Source organism: Sphaerulina musiva, assembly GCF_000320565.1.
Source record: "Sphaerulina musiva SO2202 unplaced genomic scaffold SEPMUscaffold_2, whole genome shotgun sequence".
NCBI lineage: Eukaryota > Fungi > Ascomycota > Dothideomycetes > Mycosphaerellales > Mycosphaerellaceae > Sphaerulina > Sphaerulina musiva.
In genome coordinates this window covers 357,990-376,348 of record NW_016017384.1, presented here as the reverse complement: position 1 = coordinate 376,348, position 18,359 = coordinate 357,990, and the positions used below count along the sequence as shown (strand labels likewise).

General features: G+C 52.2%; 9 protein-coding genes across 9 annotated transcripts; 6 read left to right on the top strand and 3 right to left on the bottom strand.

Moving 5' to 3' along the window:
• Positions 1 to 415: 415 nt before the first annotated feature.
• SEPMUDRAFT_146972 (uncharacterized protein) lies at positions 416 to 1,812 on the top strand (the record flags this gene model as incomplete). Its single annotated transcript, XM_016903999.1, has 3 exons — positions 416 to 533; positions 619 to 734; positions 791 to 1,812. A coding segment is annotated over exon 3 (339 nt), but the record flags the coding sequence as incomplete, so codon positions are not given.
• A 1,577-nt stretch (positions 1,813 to 3,389) lies between these two features.
• SEPMUDRAFT_146971 (uncharacterized protein) lies at positions 3,390 to 5,608 on the top strand (the record flags this gene model as incomplete). The annotated part of the gene is made up of 1 exon (XM_016903998.1): positions 3,390 to 5,608. A coding segment is annotated over exon 1 (1,650 nt), but the record flags the coding sequence as incomplete, so codon positions are not given.
• A 249-nt stretch (positions 5,609 to 5,857) lies between these two features.
• SEPMUDRAFT_130740 (uncharacterized protein) lies at positions 5,858 to 6,908 on the bottom strand (the record flags this gene model as incomplete). Its single annotated transcript, XM_016902371.1, has 1 exon — positions 5,858 to 6,908. A coding segment is annotated over exon 1 (633 nt), but the record flags the coding sequence as incomplete, so codon positions are not given.
• SEPMUDRAFT_36734 (uncharacterized protein) lies at positions 6,500 to 6,664 on the top strand (the record flags this gene model as incomplete). The annotated part of the gene is made up of 1 exon (XM_016908646.1): positions 6,500 to 6,664. A coding segment is annotated over one exon (165 nt), but the record flags the coding sequence as incomplete, so codon positions are not given.
• Positions 6,909 to 7,614: 706 nt separating the features above from the next.
• On the top strand, positions 7,615 to 10,118 carry SEPMUDRAFT_146970 (uncharacterized protein; the record flags this gene model as incomplete). The annotated part of the gene is made up of 1 exon (XM_016903997.1): positions 7,615 to 10,118. The coding sequence occupies one exon, from the start codon at positions 7,615 to 7,617 to the stop codon at positions 9,517 to 9,519; it is 1,905 nt and encodes a 634-aa protein (XP_016763083.1). The 3' UTR covers positions 9,520 to 10,118.
• Positions 10,119 to 10,299: 181 nt separating this feature from the next.
• On the bottom strand, positions 10,300 to 11,612 carry SEPMUDRAFT_59266 (NAD(P)-binding protein; the record flags this gene model as incomplete). The annotated part of the gene is made up of 4 exons (XM_016909488.1): positions 11,096 to 11,612; positions 10,849 to 11,006; positions 10,619 to 10,730; positions 10,300 to 10,395 (listed from the first exon to the last, which is right to left on the bottom strand). Exons 1-4 carry the CDS (start codon positions 11,522 to 11,524, stop codon positions 10,300 to 10,302), a joined length of 795 nt encoding a protein of 264 aa, XP_016763082.1. The 5' UTR covers positions 11,525 to 11,612.
• Positions 11,613 to 12,320: 708 nt separating this feature from the next.
• SEPMUDRAFT_138740 (DASH_Ask1-domain-containing protein) lies at positions 12,321 to 13,686 on the top strand (the record flags this gene model as incomplete). Its single annotated transcript, XM_016902886.1, has 2 exons — positions 12,321 to 12,518; positions 12,604 to 13,686. The coding sequence occupies 2 exons, from the start codon at positions 12,321 to 12,323 to the stop codon at positions 13,684 to 13,686; spliced, it is 1,281 nt and encodes a 426-aa protein (XP_016763081.1).
• Positions 13,624 to 15,626, top strand: SEPMUDRAFT_146969 (uncharacterized protein). Its single transcript, XM_016903996.1, has 3 exons — positions 13,624 to 14,509; positions 14,603 to 15,025; positions 15,136 to 15,626. Exons 1-3 carry the CDS (start codon positions 14,313 to 14,315, stop codon positions 15,554 to 15,556), a joined length of 1,041 nt encoding a protein of 346 aa, XP_016763080.1. The 5' UTR covers positions 13,624 to 14,312; the 3' UTR covers positions 15,557 to 15,626.
• A 45-nt stretch (positions 15,627 to 15,671) lies between these two features.
• On the bottom strand, positions 15,672 to 17,214 carry SEPMUDRAFT_146967 (3-isopropylmalate dehydrogenase). The gene is made up of 6 exons (XM_016903995.1): positions 17,153 to 17,214; positions 17,075 to 17,094; positions 16,997 to 17,017; positions 16,863 to 16,931; positions 16,081 to 16,804; positions 15,672 to 15,994 (listed from the first exon to the last, which is right to left on the bottom strand). Exons 1-6 carry the CDS (start codon positions 17,181 to 17,183, stop codon positions 15,762 to 15,764), a joined length of 1,098 nt encoding a protein of 365 aa, XP_016763079.1. The 5' UTR covers positions 17,184 to 17,214; the 3' UTR covers positions 15,672 to 15,761.
• Positions 17,215 to 18,359: the final 1,145 nt, after the last annotated feature.

Below are 18,359 nucleotides of genomic sequence, written 5' to 3'. Positions count from 1 at the left end.
GATTTCGCTTTGCTGGGGCGATGCGCCGTGTGCGCTTGTTCTTCGCCGGCCATACTGCCCACTGCTGCCACTTCCCTTCACTTGACCTCACTTCACTTGGCGGTGGTGGTGGTGGTGGTGAGAGGTAGGTAGTGGTGGCAGAAGAAGAGAGGGCGCCAAGATTTCGCGCGTCTGGGAAAAAGTCCAAAGATCGCAAAGCTCGGGTCAATTGCAAAGCACGCTAGACAGGGGGGATAGGCGGGTCATCTTATCGATAGCGAGAGCGGGCAGTGACGGCCTTTCGCAGCATGTTTCCCCTTCAAGGTTATGTCCATGCCATGTGAGCATGTGCTTTACACGTCACCGGCCAGGCCAGGCAACCGGCTCCTACATTCATCCATCGAGAGTTGGGACTCTATATCTATCCTGCTTTTCCCCCCCTTTCCTTCTCCCCTTTCCACTTCACTTCACTTCACTTCCCCTGGACCACCCTGTCTCCCATCATCCGCAGACTCACCACCTTCAGAACCCTCAAAATGACTTACAAGATCAACGTATGCAGTTCCACCTTCTGCACGCAGCTGAACAGGGAGCGTGTTGGTAGGACTGACAGCTGACACACACACTCTCTCTCTTCAGGTCTCGCTCAAGGACCCAAAGACCGCCGATGCCAAGCACTATGAAGAGGCAAAGAAGCAGGTCGAGGAGCAGGGCGGCAAGATTGTCAACGAGTACAAGTTGATCAAGGGATTCACGTACGTATCGTGCTGATGTGATATTCATGTATGGGGTGACAGCTGATGTGAGATAGTGCCGAGTTCCCAGACGACAAGGTCCACGCTTTGGCCTCGAACGAGTTCTTGAACGTGGAGAATGATGGCAAGGTTACTACGCAATGAGAGGTTGCGATAGCGGAGTCAGACGAGTGAGAATACGACACGATGCTCTCGCAGGATACGGCCTTCATAGACGGATAGGCCATGATATACAAGAACGTTGATTGACAGTGTGATCTCCAGACTTCATATCAGGTATGGTTGGTCTGGACACTCTCTATATTGACAGAGCCAAGAGCTTTAGGACGACTACCAAAGCATTTGACCATACTTTCGAGGATGGTCAAGCAGTTCGTGGTCACCGTGATTGGTATCCTTTGTCTTGAGCAGGCAGAAATGAAGGACAGAGGCTTTCCATCAATGGTCCCGCCGAGAAGGTCTTGGGATTCTCGATCAAGCGTATCATACTCGTCCACGTATCCTAGTGCTGTGTAGGAAATATGCTCATGTCATTCCACAGGCTGCCATGGATGCCTGGAGATAGCGGAGTGACCGGAGTAATCTGGGCCTAACACGAAGCCGCGTGAAAGAAGCAGTCGTGGGCTAGGTGGTACTCTACAGACGCCTTCTGCACTTTCTGGAGGATATAGGTCATGAATAGATTGCCCTCCATCCCCCTACTAGACAAGAGAGCTTCCCAGGCAGCAATACTCTCACTATGAATCAGACCATTAACAACTTCAAGCAAAAGGGAAGAAGACTTCCCACGCCTTTCCAAGAACCCATGGCACCCACAAAGCTTTCCAAGGGCATCAGCAAGCCTCCACGCCGACGACAGACAAGTCTCAAACCCTTGCCTTCCCACGCGATCTTCCCAACCGAGAATACCCCCTCGAAGCCTTTCCGCAGCAGCAGCAACAGCAACAACAACACCAACATCACCCTGCGTATCAGCTTTCACAAAGGAAACTTCTCCCACTGGAACCCCACCACCTGGCAACCTCACACCTTTCCAGGTGTCATCGACGCAACCAAACCTCTCAGCGACCTCCCCAATCTCCTCAAATCCCTCGTCATGGAGCTCGTCACTCCAGATTCCCATTTTCACCTGTACCATCTTCTCACTTGCGCACATCACGTTCTCGAATTATCTTCTATCAAGGTACTTCTCCCTACTTCAGCAGCAGCAGAAACGGCAACAAGCTATGAACAGCAAGAGATACAGACAGAAATTATCTCTCTTGATCATTTCCATCGTATTGATGTTTTGGGGGATCTCTTTCCTATTGATCCGATGAAGACGAAAACTTCTTCTTCTTCTTCTTCTTCTTCCCGTTCATTACAATTAGATGTGGAAATCACGTTGGATTGCAAAGTCTTGCGAGTCAATAACAATAATAATAATAAGCATATTACTGCTATAGCATCATCTCTGGAGGAGCGTATCATCCTACCTCGTTCATCATCATCATCATCATCATCAATGACTTCATCATCATCACTACAGGTACTAGAAAACCACGACTCTGAGAAGAAGGAGCAGAAGACGAAGAAGAGTCAATTCCGCAGGATGAGAATCGGATATGTGCCGGTTGTGGATGAATGGAAATCAGAGGTCCAGGAGAAACGACATGGGGGGTTTGTGGATGGGATTGTAAGTACATTACCTACCTCCCTGCCTTCCTCCTACGACACAGTGTTGTGTATCGATCTATCTATCTTATCATTCATCTCGTCGACATGTACATTTTTTATCCCGGTTCCGTTTTCCGTTTTTCTCTTTCAATACACAAACCGAGAAAAAAAAAGAAAATCTAACATTTTCCCTTTTCTCATTACTTATTCATAGGCATACACTCAACCCCTCCTCCTCTGGCTTCACAACAACAACCCCTTCTCATCCACCACCACCATCCAATTCAGCCGCGTCCACGCCTACGACTTCGACGAATTCTGCATCGGAGATCCCGACGAATGGACTCCCTGGAACCACATCCCCTTCTCAAACAGGTATTATTTCCTCGGAACTCTCGAATCCGTGCAGAGAAGAGGAGAATCTCGCGAAGAGTTGTTGGAGAGGGTGAAGGGGTTGATTGCAGAAGAAGAACACGACGAGAATGGAAATGGGGAATGTGAGTTGCAGCAAATGGGAAGTGGAATCCCCTTTTTGCCAACATATTGTTACAACGAGTATTCTGCGCAAGATCTTGGAATGGGATTGGCAGATTTTCCTATTCAGGGAATCGATGTAGCTGTGACAATGGTGAATCACTACGAAGGGGTTCGACACGTGGCGTTTCCGCGGGATATTCGAATTGTGGTGGATGGAGGAGATGAAATGGAGGATATTGTGGAGTTGCTGCGCGAGCTGATTGATCGTCGAGGGAGGCAAGATGGAGCGAGTTTTGATTCGGAACAGTTGTTTCGGTTGGAGCATCGGGGGCGTTGGGGGATGATATTTTGGGTGATGCCGCAGACGGGGCCGAGGAAGTTGTATCGGTTTACGGAAGGGAAACTGCATCAATTCTTGAGTTCGGCGTTGACTGTACGGACTCGGGATAAGAGGTTATATCTGGAAGCTCATATAGTCTCTGTGAAGGAGCGAGGAGCACTGTAGAAGCTGGATTGATCTGGGTTCATACGTATGATCATTCGCATTACCCCGGTCTAGAACTGTCTCGTCTATCTTGAAAGTGAAGCTCTTTGATCGAACTGGCGGATTGAGCAAACAGCGCCAGAATGTACTGCCGTATAGTGGACTATTTCCTTGCTTACACCCAGACATACCTCTCGGTCGAATGCAATCAAGATGGCGGAAAAGAAGAATACCAAGAAGGCCAATACGGCCGCAGACGATCCTATCATGAACCTGCGATTCATGATCTGCCCACGACATGATAGCGAGCCACCTGAAGGGGACCCCAAGATTGTAGAATTCCGCATACCGGCAAGGCTGGATTTCAGGAAGACCGCCATCGCCAGTGTAAGCCATATTCCACCAGTGAACAGATCAGGCTGACCACTTCTTGCAGCAACTCTCGTCACAGGTCGTGCCACTTCTCAGGCACACCTTTGGAGCAGATGTGAGGGAGCTTGTCGAGTGCATCGCGCACTATGATACCGAGCCATGTGGCCATGCCACCCTGCGCCAGGTCAAGGGCTTGACCGAAGGTAGCAGTACCGAGTCGACGACGAAAACGGTCATGCTGCACCTGGAACACCGCAGCGCTGTCCGAGAGACGTCAAAAGGGGGCGGTCGTGTAAGAGAGACTGTACAATCCGGGTGTGCTGAGTCGAGTCGCGTTCGAACCAACACAGACCTCTCCGAGAAAGGAAACGCCAGGCCGCCAGACCAAAAGACTGAAAAGGTTGCGAATGTTGTTGGAACAGGAGATGCTTCCGCAAAGGTCGAGAGAGGGCGTGGGATGTCTCTCAAAGGACTTGAAGGCCCAAGCGCAGCAGTCTCACGTGATTGTAAACCCCGTGACTTGGAAAACATCAGCGACCGCAGTAGAACAGAATCGATTGAGAGCAGCCCGCATACACCTGACCAGCACAACAACATGGCCACCCACAATCCTGATGTGGACGTGATCATCACGTTCACTCAGCGAACGTGGGCAAACAAGGCCGACCCGCTGAAGAACGGCGCCTCCGCGACCACCCCCTGGCCAAGGGCACGATTCGCCTGCCCGTCCGCCCTCGCAATTTCGAGGCTGCACGAGAGATGCCGAGAGGAGCTGGAGCACAGGGTCAGAGAAGATTCGAACTGGGATAGCGCTCTGGACCAGCGATTGCTGGAAATTGCCTTCCTGGCCTCGATTCCGGCACCAGACACTCCCAAGGTCCACGTCAGACTCGGAGACAGCAGACTCAATGTCTCGGTTGTGGGAGATCTCTTCCCAAACCCCCTGGCCAAGAACACGCTGGAGGTGTACCTGGTCTTCGCTCCAAGGAGCCGCAAGGTGGCCGTTCCGGAGGATGATCTGCTGATGTGGGAGCCGCACGTAGCCCAAGTTTACGAGAACATTCGAGTCGGTTCAACAGTTGATCGAGTCCCACCAAGCGACGAGCCCAAAGGCAGCAAGCAGGCTGCTGGTATGAAGCAAATTGCCGCCATTAGGCCACTCCTTGCCTGGATATCTCCGGGCTACAGCCCGAGTCTGTTCAGTGTTTCCGCATACGAGTTTGATGGGTACTGCATTGGACAGAGCTGCAGCGATAGCCTGTATTGGGAGGAAGATTACACAAACCATGAATTCGCGTCGCGCCATGAGTTGATCGAGCCATTTGCTGGTATCTCCAACCTGGACGCATTGGCAAAGGCCATTGCGACGTACAGGAGACTGCAATCGCCCATGATCGTGGGGTCGGGCATGCCCTTCCTACCCTCCTATTGCTTCAACAATTTGGACGAAAACAACGAGACGCAACAAGACTTTGGCCTCAACGGTGCCCGCCCAGAAGACAGCATATATGCTGCCGTGCGTTGCGTCAACCACGTGAAGGCACCAAAGGGATCCGGATTCACAGGACCAGAATTCATATGGTTCCCGGACATCGTTCTTTCAATCTCAGCTACCAAGGGGGGAAAGACGGTATGCAAGCGAGTCATGGATATCTTGAGAGCTTCCGAAGTGCGGACAAAGGTAGGCGAGCAGAATCAGAAGAATCTTCTCTCGTCCTCGGCGCTGTGGAAGCAACCTCTATCAGACACTTGGAGCGTGCAAATCTGGGTGTCCCCACAGAGTCCCGGCAGAAAAAATGAGGACCGGAAGATGTATTGCCTGACGCGTCATGCCGAGGAGACGCAAACCCCGCTATGGCAATTTCTCAACGCAGATGCATGGAAGAAGAATGATCGCAGACTGTATCTTGAGGCTCACATTGTACCGAAAGATCTGAATGCGTGGGTAGTCACTGGGTCTATCGTGGAGTCACCAGCACCGTCTCTGGAAAAAAGCCCCAACACGAAGACGAGCGCTAGTCCTGAACACCAACAGGAACAGGATGAGCCAAGAGCAGCCGAGCGTGTGGAGGTCTCAGATGGAGCTCAAGATGACCAGATTGAGAAAAGTGTTGAAGGTGATGTTGAAGGTGATGTTGAAACTGATATTGAAGCTGATGCGGCGTTCTTGCTCGAGGCCATTGGCCTTGGACAAGGACGCGATGCACCCGAAAGCATGAGCGAGGATGAGGGGCAGGATGAGGACACCGATACCCTTGCCGATGAAGGTGCAGCAAATGTGAATGACAAGGACACCGATACCCTTGCCGATGATGGTGGGGCCGGTATGAATGAGGAGGTCCGTGTTCATGACGATTCCGGTGCAACAGGTGTGGCTGCAGAGGCAATACAGGACATGACAGAGGCCGAGCACGACGAGCTGTACGAATGAGATTGGAGAGGAGCGAGAAAAGTGGAAAATCGATACCGCCACTGCGCTGTAAGATAAGACGGAGCTTGAGCCCCGACATCTTTGATGATGAAGATGGTGGTAGTTCTCGCCGAGCTGAAGTGCAATATCAGGCGGTCTGTAGGCGTTGTAATTGTTTCGCGAACGGAAGAGTTCGGTCCAGTGACTCAAGGACCAGCCAGTATCGTCCATCATTCGGCGCTTGTCATTCGCCGTATACGTCTTGTCATCGTCGCGCTTTCTCACGTGAGAGTTGTTGCTGCCGCTTATGCGCAAGGATTGATGCCGGGGACACATCGATAATTCGTACAACGCCATAATCCGTCACCAATGGGCGCAAACTCCCACATGCCCACGGTCGCCCTCAGAATCCCTGGTGGAATGCCGTCTGATTCGAAGTTTGCGAAGATGCTCGCGCGTCCCGTCCGTTTCGTAATGGTTACAACGACGTCTACTATCCGCACCGAGTACTCTGCATGCGCGGCGATGTAACTCTCGAAGTAATCGACGAAAGCATCTCGTCCTACCACATTCCTCTCCCATCCGGCAAAAAACAGCTCCGCAGTGAAGTCGTCCGAGAGATGTGTCCATGGGTATGATGTCGGATCAAATGACCTAGCGTTGATGGCATCTGCCATATGATGAACGACTCGAGTCAATGATGCGTCCAGTGCTTCATGATGCGCTGGGCCCAGAGAGTGGAGGCAGGATGCGGTGGCCTCAACAGCTGCCATCGTGGTTGTTGGTGCGAAGGGGGTGGTGATTGATGCGGTTGCGGATGGTACAAGGAGGAGCTCAGAAGGACTGCGGTTCTGCGGATGCTCGTGCTCGTGCTCGTGCTGCCTCAGCCAGGGCAGAGACTCTTTCTATACGCTTGTGAATCCCATGGCGGCACTATCAGCCACGCCGTCAGCGCGAAGGTGGCTGTTCTCGTGCTGATAGCCACGGATGTTGCACTGCATGAGAAGGCGGCAGCTCTGGCACATTTTTGGCCGTTTCTGGCCCGTTGAGCTGCACAGGAACGAAAGAACGTGTCCATTGGCCTCCTCAACCGTGATGCGTGCGCCATGTTGCATATGACACGCCGCGCTGGAAGTTCCGTCGCTTGTTCATTGTCCCTTGAAGATGTATTTCTACAGGAGAACACGTGTCGGGCCCGCCGGAGTGAAGCATATGAGTCGGGGCTGTCGTCGGTTGCGGCGGAAATTGGGAAATCCGCGGCCGTGTACTTCTTGCGATGGGACGTGAGAAGGCGCCGTTGCCGGTGATGGTCATGGCATTGTAGGTACCTACATGTAGGTAGTGATGTTGATGTCGTCGAGCGACGTCTTTCTTAGACTCGATATCCTTGGCAAGTCGGGTGCCCCACTCGGTACATTTCTAAAGAATATCGGCCTTCCGTACATCCATCACTCACTTCATACATCACCGTCGCCGTAGCCATGGACGTCACGCACTTTGTCGCCAGTCACCGCGAGGCGCTCCTCATTGGCGACTACAATGCCTACCGGGCCCAGCTTTCCCGACAGATTCTGGCCACCAGAAGGAGGCTCGGCCGCACGACCAACAAACGAGAGAAGTTCGCGGTCAAGCCAGTGACGGCAGAGGACGTGGGCAGTAACCATGAGTTCGCACTCTTGATATTGCTTCAAGCGGAGCGAGCCTGGGCACACGCTATGCACATCAAAACCACGCATACGGCCGACGCCAGCGGGCGGGGCATCACTGGATCCACGCGAAGCCATCTGATCTCGCGATTGAGCAAAGCTGCCAACACCGCGGAGGGCCTGGTAAAGCTGCTTCAGCAGGGAGCTTCCAAAGCGAGTGAGCAGGACGTAATTGAGACACGAGCGTATCAGGCGACTTTGGCGGGATCAGAAGAGTTCGAAAGGCATTCTGGAGGGCAGAGATCAGACGAGGAGAGGCAGAAAGGCTGGCAATTGTGCTTGCAACACTACTCAAAAGCGAGAGTCATATATGCTGCTCTCCTCGAGAAGGAGAAGAAGGAAGTATACAGGACTGTCCTCGCAGACACGGTGGACCCAACCATTCGATATGCGGCCTACCAAGCTCGGCTCTCTCGTACCATAGCCATACCGACCGTGGCCAAGCGATACTTCCCAAAAGATGACCGGGAGCTTGTGTCTGCAGTCGAGAAGTTCGATGCATATGCGTTGAAGGATAAGCCTGCGCCCAAGTCTGAAGACGAGGGACAGACGGCGCCACAAGAGATTCCTAACAGTGTTTCATGGCGCGGGCGTAGAGCTAATATCGTGGATGCTTCCATCGGGCAGGCACTGGCCAGTGTGACGGCGGCTGAAGCAAGACTGCGCTCGTATCTAACCACCAATCCAAATGCGTCCTCGCGTGATAAAGCGACGGCCTACGACGATGTTCTGATCGCGTCTCAGGATGCGGCAGACGCCACGAAGCGAGCCATTGATGAACTGGAAAAAGAACGAGTAGACGAAAGTGATGCTCGAATGCAAGATCTGCGAGTCACCAGCTTGTCAGTGAACTACGATCTTGTCTCCTGGCGAGTGGGGAGATATCGTATTCTGATAGGACACGATGATGGCTTGTCCTTTGGAGCACAGATGCAGAAGAAGCCCAGACATCCACGCAAGGATGGCACAGAGTATCCAGACAAGGAAGAGCCTCGGGGACGGCAGCTTGCACGCCTGCGTGAGCGCATTGTGCTGTACGATGCCATCATCCAGAGCATCAACTCGATCAAAGAGCTGCGTGGCGCTATGCGGGACGAGAGCTTTGTGGCCGAGTTGGACGGCAAGGCAAGCTACTTCCGCGCGTTGAAGTGTCTCAACATCTCGTACTCGCACTCTCTACTGGACAATCATCTCAATGCTCTCGCGCTATTGAAGAGAGCGCAGGATCTTGTCGCGAACCCAGTGTCATCTTCGAATGCTCATAGCACTAGCACTCCACCAACGCTGGATGTCCATTCTTCAGAATCTGATCGCGTGAGGACACATGTCAGCTCACTTACATCTCGCATGCATGCCGTTGTAGAGATGCAGGCTCTGGAGGCCAACTCTGCAATCGCTGCCAAGAAGAATATGACCTCTGCCGCCCCTGTTGTTCAGCGTTTGACGGAGTACCCTACTCCTGGCACACAGGTGGACCTCAATAATCTCGTCACCTTCCCGCCCAAGATGGAGCCGGTGCCCGTGAAGCCATTGTTCCTCGATGTTGCTTTCAACTACATCGAGTATCCTGGCCGCAAAGCTGAAGCTGTGGTTGCCGAGCAGACACCTGCCTTGAACGGTTCCTCGAACGAATCTGCACCGCAGCCGCAGAAGAAGGGCTGGTTCAGCTTTGGACGCTAAGAAGATGGCAACCGTGACGTTGTCATATATTGATCACAAAGAGCGGGACTGACATTCTTCAGCTCGGCAAAGGAGGCGTCGACTACTCGAAAAGTCATGCTTTCAATCCTGTCTATGGAGAGTATACCCCGGTAGCAGGCTGGTCCACTTTCTCTCAGGATTTGCAAATTCGAGTGATGCACGAGGGAGCTCCAATGCGAGCCCGCGTATAGTCGATGGGCACGGCAGACGGAGGTGTTGCAGTGCTTCACAAGCCTAAGGTAGTCTACGAGATCAGCGTCGACCTGCTGCTTCCATCGAGACATGGCCGCGGCCTACACCGACCAAGCGCCGCGGAAAATGCCATTTTCGTGTATTCGACACGGGCAAAAAGGTTATGAGTGGCAGACTCGATGATGCTGTCTGTACACTGCCTCCAATCGATCCCTATTATGCTAGACGAATCCCGTCTCACTGCAACAGCATGTGTCGTGCAATCATGCACAGTCTCTTGCTATGAGTGTCGAGTCAGGTCAAGTTGGGAGAATTTAGATCCATCTGTCCATTTCGATAGAGATGATATAGCCAGTAGAAGCAATGACTGCTCATACTAGTATAAACATCTTCTTGAAGACACTTTACTCTCTCTCTCTCTCTCATATGACAGAAATATGTCTGTCTGTCCGTCTATGTCTCCACTTCCCCACTCCCTCTCCCTCTCCCTCTCCCTCTCCTCGCTTTTTTGGGCTTGTTTTTTTTTTGTTTCCTTTTTGCTTTCTTCTTCCTCTTTTCATTTCCTTCTCAAGTAAAAATAATCCCCCCATCAACAACCTGCGTCTGTCCCGTCACATAATTCGAATCCGAACTTCCCAAAAAACTCACTAATTTTGCGACGTCCTAGAAGATTACACAAGAAGAGAAAAAACAATCATCAGTGTTAGCTAGTATTGGTGAATGTGTGTCTTCTTTCTTTTTTTCCTCCTTATATGTATGTATTGTATAAGGTTTTTTTTTTTCTTGTTCGTTTTAATTTTTTTTTCTCTTTCTTTTTCTTTTTTTTTTCTCTCTCTGTCTTCTTTTCCGGATTCTTTTGTGGGGAGAATTTCATCAAAAAACTCACCTCAGGCGTACTCGTCCTCTTCAACGCAATCAATTCTCCCGTATATTTTTTAATCGTGTCTCCCTTTTGCGCTCCTGTTTTTTCTCCCAGTTTTTCGTCGATGAGATCCCACCTAGATACAGAAATAAAATGGGAGTGAGGTGGAGTCAGTCAGAAGGGTGGAACCAAAACAAAAAAGGGGGAGAGTGAAAAGGAAAAGGAAAGGGAGAGGGAAAGAAAAGGCAACTCACATAGCAGTACCCACAATCCCCGGGGCATACGCATTCACCGTGATATTGTATTCTGCCATTTCCATGGCATATGCTTGCGTCAGACCGCGCACGGCCCATTTGGATGCGCTGTAATGCGAGAGGAGGGCAAAAGGTTTGAATCCGACAATGGAAGAACACTAGAAACAGGAAGCAAACAAGAAATTAACATGGTAACGTCCACAGATTGATGGTGTCCATGCGAGGTGTAATAAGAAGAGCGACATACACCGATCAATTTCGCAGGAGATTCCGGCGTAGCAGTGCCCTGTTTAATAATTTGCTTCGCAGCAGCTTGATAACAATTCTGCACGCCAAATACATTCACGCGAAACATGCGTTCAAAATCGTCTTCGGTCAAGTCGAGTAGAGGTTTGACTTGGGCGATACCGGCATTGGCGACCATGGTGGTAAGGGGTCCGAGTTCCTGGACGACGTGCTCGATCATGTGGGTGACTTCAGAGAGGCGGGAGACGTCGGCGATGGCGACGGTGGACTTTTGGCCCATGTCCCGGATTTCTTGGGCGACTGCTTCGGCGAGGGGTTGGTTGGCGGAAATGTCGTTGATTGCGACGTCGTAGCCGTCGTGCGCGAGGCGGAGGGCGATGGCGCGGCCGATTCCTTGCGCGGAGCCCGTGACGATTGCTACTCGGGTCATGCTGGAGTCAGTGCTGTTGTTGTTAGAAAAATGAGGTAGGTGAGTTCGTTGAAGCGTTCTGCAGAGATGCTATATCGACGAAATCGCGGAACTTCGATGGGTTGTCTGTAACAGTGAAGAGAGGATAAGTTTTATAGCTTGCCGAAAGGCACATTGTTAACCCTATATGTATATATATATACATGTATGCGCTCGAAGATCTGATCACAGTCCTGACGAGTGATAAGAGCAGGAGGAACGAGATGAGGTGGATATGAGGAGCTTCTCCTCTTTTTGCAGCAGGAATGTCTCGGTAGGTATGGCTGATATGAACGGGTGGGCCGTCGTTTAGAGCTGTTCCGTTCCACCGAGCTCGAATGCAAAACAGGATGGAAGGCTCCCGCATCATTGTGGCACGGGAGAGGAGAGTGGAGCTGGGAGCTGGAGGGAATCATGTTGGACACTTTCAGTATCTGGGCGTCGATCACCGGTATAGCTTGTTCCGAAGTGCAGAGGGTCTTGGTCTTGGTCAAGTTATACTGTCGTCGGTGGCACACATGGTTTTTGGGAGGAGGAGGAGGAGGTGGTGGTGATGGTGGTGGTGGTGGTGGTGGTGGTGGAGATGGAGGATGAGGATGGGGAAGAGGAAGAGAAGGTGATGGTGTTGGAGGTGGTGGTAGACTGGAGAAAAACGCCAAGAAAAGGACCGTGCCTTAGAATAGTTCTGGTGGGGCTTTCGAACGTTTACTACGCGTCTCCCACGAAAAGAGCGCGTTCCTCCCACACCATCAATTGAGTCGAAATTACACCAGAAATCATGTCGCGCCCCATCATCACCCACCAGCGTGGCCTGACGCTGCCCGAAGAACTCGAGAAATTGGAGCAGCAAATCACGCTCACCCTGCAGGAAATCGACAGCAACTTCAGCAAAGCGCACCGCATCGTGACCAGCAGCATCCTACCCATCGTCGAGGACTACGCCAAGCACAGCAACCAGGTGTGGGAGGGCTCCAAGGTATGAGTGAAGAGAAGGACATGTCGGCGATGCGTTGCGCGAACAGGTATGAGAGCGTATATACCAACTGACCTGCCACCGCCAGTTCTGGAAGCAGTTCTTCGAGGCTTCGGCCAATGTCTCCCTGTCCGGCTATGAAGAGAACGGGAACGAGGACAACACGCAAACCGACGCCACGCACTCCTTTCAGACGCCGACGGATGCCTCTCACGACGACAGTACGGTCACGGGCGCCACTGTACAGGAAGACGAGGAGGAGGAGGAGTTCAGCGTGGAGTCCCCTACACAGATGACAGGCGTACAGACCACTCCAAAGCTACCAGCGTCTGGACCGCGATCGAATGGGAAAGCGAGAGCACAAGGGAGTAGACCGGCATCATCATATCGCTCACCCTCGCCACGCAAATACACGGGCCGTAATCCCATGGGCGGCAATACTCCCGGCTCTGAGCAACCGAGCACACCGCGTATGTCAACTGCCATGGGCGACACCTCGTCTCCATTCCAGCCCGAGTCTGCCTTCGAACCCCCGTCTGCCTTTCGTGCGCAACAGCAGAACCATGATCCTCTCATGCACCGTGTACTGGACAAGAACTACCGCATTCAAGCAACTCCCATGACTCAGCGCCGTCAGCGCCAGGCAACAGCATACTCGAAACAAACGCCTGCCACTGCCGCCAAGAAAGAGGCCTGGGACGATTCACCACAGTCATCGCCCGAGATCTCCGCGCCTCAACTCCGTAGCGAGCTCTTTTCTCCCACCAAGCCAGCCCCTCGTACCCCTGGTGTATCGGTCCTGACACCTGCTGCTCGCAGAAATGGCCCTCCTCCACCTACCACGTCCACAGGCAAACAACTGTTCTCTGCGCAAGACAAAGCGTATACAGCAACTCGTGACCGCACTCGTAATATGTTCGCCGACAGCGATGAGGATGACGACGACTTCGGGCCCGAGTTCAGCCCGCCCAAGACCATGCAGTTTCACGTGCCACAAAGTAGACTTGTACAGACTCCGGCACGAGAGGCGAGTAAGAGGATCGTGGAGGACCTGTTGCTCACTGCTGGTGCCGATGCAACGGATGACATCGAGGACGACGATTACGAGTTTGAAATTCCCAGTCCGAGCGTAGTAAAGCCAGGCTGGGAAATTGACGATGATACCTTTTAGAGCTGGTAATTCCTCCCAGACAGCGGTTCCATAGTGATCAGGGAACTGTAGGGATGCTGCGAGTGCAACTCCACATGCTCCAAGTGTGAGCACAGCTTGCCAACACATGGTCGACTACCTTGGCGAACATGTGCCTGATCGTGGAAAACTGTGCAACTGCGCGTTGTCTTCGAATGAATGATCAAAGTCTGTGTCGAGGCCTGGAATATACAGTTTCAAGGACGGACTGCCATGAAGAGCTTTCTTGTATACAAAGGAGACTCCTGCTGCTGCTGATAGGGAAAGTCTGCTGGATCGGCCAAGGACAGATGTGCAAAAGTTCCAACACTTGAACTGGCAGACTGTCAAGGCCGAAAAGATTGCATAGACGGATAAAGTGGATAGGACAAGCAGATTCGCCCGAGTTCGTTTCTTGGGGGAGATCGGGCTACGTGAAGCTTGCCCGCGGCGCAGCATCAAGTTCGGCCTTTCGAAAGATGCCATGATTGCAGGCATACATTCGGATAGGCCAGAATATCTCAGCCGCTGATTGTATAAGGAAGGTCCTGCAAGTCGCTCTTCTTTCTCTCTCTCACACACACATACCCCCGCCACCACATTCAACCTAATTCCTTTCCCCTCCCATCATGTCTACTACCACCACTACTGAGTTTATCCCCGGGCCCACTGCGGCTCATAAGCTATTCCTTCGAGGCTCTCACCACACATATGGAGACTTTCGCGATGACCTCCTCCGCGACGGCTTCGCCGTGATCAAGGGCGCCGTGCCCCGTGAAAGGGCGGAGAAATATGTTGATGAAATGTACACCTGGCTGGAGAATTTGTACGTGTTGTTCATTCCAATCCATCAATAAATTCAATAAATTCAATCAATCAATCAATCATCAAATACTACCTAACATGCATACTCCCACAGCGGCCTCGGATTCTCCCGCCACGACCCTTCCACCCGCCACACGTCCCACCTCCCCATCATCAGCGAAAAGGGCATGTGCGCAGGCTACGGCCTCCCCCACGAAACCTTCACATGGTCGATCCGCTGCGAACCGGGAGTCGTGCAGACGTTTGAAAAAGTGTACGAAACGGAAGATTTGATCGTCTCCTTTGACGCGGTGAATTTTGGATTTCCGGGCAGAACAGATTTACAACCCAACTCTCCGTGGCCACATCAAGATCAGGATCCTGCGCGGCCAGGGTTTCGATGTTTGCAAGGGTTGGTGAATTTGTTGGAGAATGGAAAGGATGATGGTGGGTTGATTGTGTGTAAAGGGGGTCATTTGGTGAGTGAGGAGTTTCATCGGACGTTTGTGGAGGAAGAAGGGGATAAGGTTCCTGCTTGGTAAGTTCTTTTTTTTTATTTCCTCTTCTTCTCATATCTTCCCCTGTTATTACTCCTCCTCCTCCTCCTCCTCCTCCTACTAACCACATATATTCCTCCCAACCCCACAGGACCAAAGAATGGTACGGTTTCTCCCCCAAAGGCATGCAATGGCTCGCAAACAAAGGCCTCGAATGGGAAAAAGTCTGCATGGAGCCCGGCGATCTCGTCATCTGGGACTCTCGAACTCCGCACTATAATCTCAGTCCGACGAGTACCACCCAGCCCCGCTTCGCCGTGTATACATGCTATATGCCAGTGAGTGATGTCTCGCAGGAGGATTTGCAGAGGAAGAAGAAGGCGTTTGAAGATTGTCAGGCTACGACACATTGGCCGAATGCGGCTCATGTGGGACATATGCCTTTGTATCGTAATGGGGAATTGGATCCGTGGGATTTTGATGTGCCGAAGTCGGGAAGGCCGAAGTTGAGTGAGAGGGGCTTTCGGTTGACTGGGATTCCGTATATTCGGGAGGTGGGAGGAGAGGAGTAGTAGTGATAGTAGGAATGGCAATTTGGAGGAGGAGGAGTTGAGAAGGGTGCATGTAGTTTCACAAGAAAGAGCATTTGATAGAAGAGGCTCGAGCCTACATTTCTTTTTTTTTTTTGTCTTTCCGGTACAGTATATATAACTTCCAGGTCGTGGTTTGGATAGATACCGAGACAGACATCCTACTATCACCTTACTTCAGGAGGCCTTACTTCAGGAGAGAGGCAAGCTCCTTCGCCACAGCATCACCCACTTCCGCAGTCTTGGCAGAGCCGCCAATGTCTTTGGTCTTGATGCCATTCTCGATGACGTTGCGAACTGCCTCGTCAATCTTCTTGGAGAGCTCGGGCTGTTGCAAGGAGTACTTGAACATCATGCCGAGTGACAGGATCATCGCAACAGGGTTGACAATGCCCTGGCCGCTGATATCTGGTGCAGAGCCTGTTTCGAAAAAAAAAGCATTTAGTACAAAGGAGAAGAACATGTTATAGGGGGGGAGGGGTTCTGTCTCTCGTCCTCTTACTTACCGTGAATGGGCTCGTAGATGCCGTTACATTTGCTTTTTCCATCGGGCGAAGCTGTCAAGCTCGCGCTGGGGAGCAGACCCAAGGAGCCGGGAATGACGGATGCCTCATCACTGATGATGTCGCCAAACAGGTTGCTGGTGACAATGATGCCGTTGAGGGCGCGCGGATTCTTGACCATGAGCATCGCTGCAGAATCGATGAGATGATGGCCGTACTTGAGCTGGGGAAACTCCTTATCCATGACTTCCGTCACGGTCTTGCGCCACAATCGGCTCGTGGCGAGGACATTGGCCTTGTCGAGAGACCAGACCGGGACAGGTGGATCTTCTGCAAGTGCGAGGTGAGCAGCCAGTCTGGTGACACGCTCAATCTCGGCGCGTGAATAGGGCTCGGTGTCCATGGCATAGCCAGAGCCATCGTCTTCAGTTCGCTCGCCAAAGTAAATGCCGCCAGTGAGCTCGCGGACAATGTTGAAATTCACGCCTCGGCAGACTTCTTCCTTCAATGGCGAAGACTTCACCAAGCTTTCCGATGCGAAGAAGCACGGGCGAAGGTTTCCATAAGTACCCATCTCCTTGCGGAGTTTCAGGATGCCCTGCTCTGGACGAACTTTGCCAGTCCCCCACTTTGGCCCTCCGATGGCACCGAGAATCACGGCATCAGCAGCTTTGGCTGCCGCCAGAGCTGCATCTGTCAGTGGCTCGCCATGTGCATCAATCGAAGCCTGCGACGATCATCAACGAAGTTCCAGCCAGCAGCTGTAGAATGTGTGTGGTTCATACGCCTCCGAGTGCGTGTTGCTCGATGTTGAAGTGAACATCGGCGTTGCTCTTGTCTACGACATCCAGGATCTGAGGAGTGCTGATGAGTATAGGCAGCTTGAGATGATTATTATTGATCGGAATCTGTGTGTCACCTTCAATGCTTCTGCTGTGACCTATTTTCATGTCAGAATGGCAAATATCAATGGATGGAGTTGGCGAGCTGTGCTTACTTCCGGACCACAGTGATCACCTGGCAGCCGGCGTTAGTCCGTGTCAGTTCTGTGAAGGGCTACGATGGGGATTCGAACCTCCGAAGACGACGATATTGTAAGTAGGCATGTTGGGGGATATGTCTTTCTGTGGGATGTTGTCGTTGTCGTTATTGATGTTGGTGTTGGTGGGAAAGGACGGATATCATCTGCGAGGTCGGCGATCATTTTCTCGCCAAGAGTTCGATGGCATTCCAGCCCTCCCTCCCCTCGATTATTAGGTACTCTCACCTATGAAATTCGAGGCCAGGATACATCCCACATCAAAAGACACCTTTAGAAGTTAGTTGTCAGGCTGTCAGCAAGCTCGTGCGCATGGGTGCGGGTGTGGGAGCCGTTCCCACTACGACCTGTCAAGGAGATGCTATAATTACGAGAAGCAGACTGCGGCTTCCTGATGATTTAGTGCTAATAATGCTGTATGCTACTTGCCTCCACTGGCAACGAGCTCTTATGCTCTTCCCGCATGAATAGGGAGGGGATTGCTTCGCCTGCTCGTCATGTCCGCTCGTTCGGATAACAACAGCACCAAACATGGCGGTACCACGCCCTGCCACTCTGTCCACCAAGGCATCCACGAGGGACAGCGTTGTGCCGCGCGAGGGTCCATCTGTGGGCTTACAGCGAGAGAAGACTGCTCATGCCGAAAAAGTGTCTCGAGAAGAGCTTCGCCAGCAGTGCCGCTGGATTCGAGATGTTCTCGACATTGAAGTCGCTCGCAATGGACCGGACGCCCTCCACTCCGACGACATACTGACCATGGATGAGCTGCTTCGCAAACTTCTCGAGTGCGACATCAGCTCCGACGACTTACGGTACAGCCGGATGCACCTTGCCATCAAGACGGTCTCCGGGTTGGCCACTCGGTGGCCCAAGAAGCTCATCGAGAGATGTGATGCATTGAGAGATGTATGGTATAGCAAGTTCGGAGATATACCAGGCATACTCCTGTACGAAGCAGGCGGAAGGCTCCATGGGATTTGCAGGCCTGAGGATTTGAATAAAGAGAAGCTCATCGTGAAGTGGCTGAAGAGTCCGGGCTCGAGGCTCAGTCCCATGGTATCCAGAAAGACAGGTGACCTGGGCTTTGTGCCCGGAGAGTAAGAGGCAGATTGTCATGCTGTGAATCCAAAGTAAGCTGACCACATACAGCTGGTGGATCAGTCCGCTCTTCGCCCATCGCGCTGGCATTATCGACAGTAGCAACAGCGAAGGGGGCATTGTATGTGGCGCTGACGCCGCCTAT

What these genes read in the sequence shown, in the direction of transcription:
- SEPMUDRAFT_146969 (XM_016903996.1), top strand. Translation starts at nt 14,313, where the DNA reads ATGTCTACTACCACCACTACTGAGTTTATCCCCGGGCCCACTGCGGCT. An exon ending in TACACCTGGCTGGAGAATTT is followed by an intron (nt 14,510 to 14,602) that starts GTACGTGTTGTT and finishes ATACTCCCACAG; the next exon opens with CGGCCTCGGATTCTCCCGCC. An exon ending in GGGGATAAGGTTCCTGCTTG is followed by an intron (nt 15,026 to 15,135) that starts GTAAGTTCTTTT and finishes CCAACCCCACAG; the next exon opens with GACCAAAGAATGGTACGGTT.
- SEPMUDRAFT_146967 (XM_016903995.1), bottom strand. Translation starts at nt 17,183, where the DNA reads ATGCCTACTTACAATATCGTCGTCTTCGGAG. An exon ending in TCACAGCAGAAGCATTGAAG is followed by an intron (nt 16,932 to 16,996) that starts GTGACACACAGA and finishes AGCACTCCTCAG; the next exon opens with ATCCTGGATGTCGTAGACAA. An exon ending in CATCTACGAGCCCATTCACG is followed by an intron (nt 15,995 to 16,080) that starts GTAAGTAAGAGG and finishes TTTTCGAAACAG; the next exon opens with GCTCTGCACCAGATATCAGC.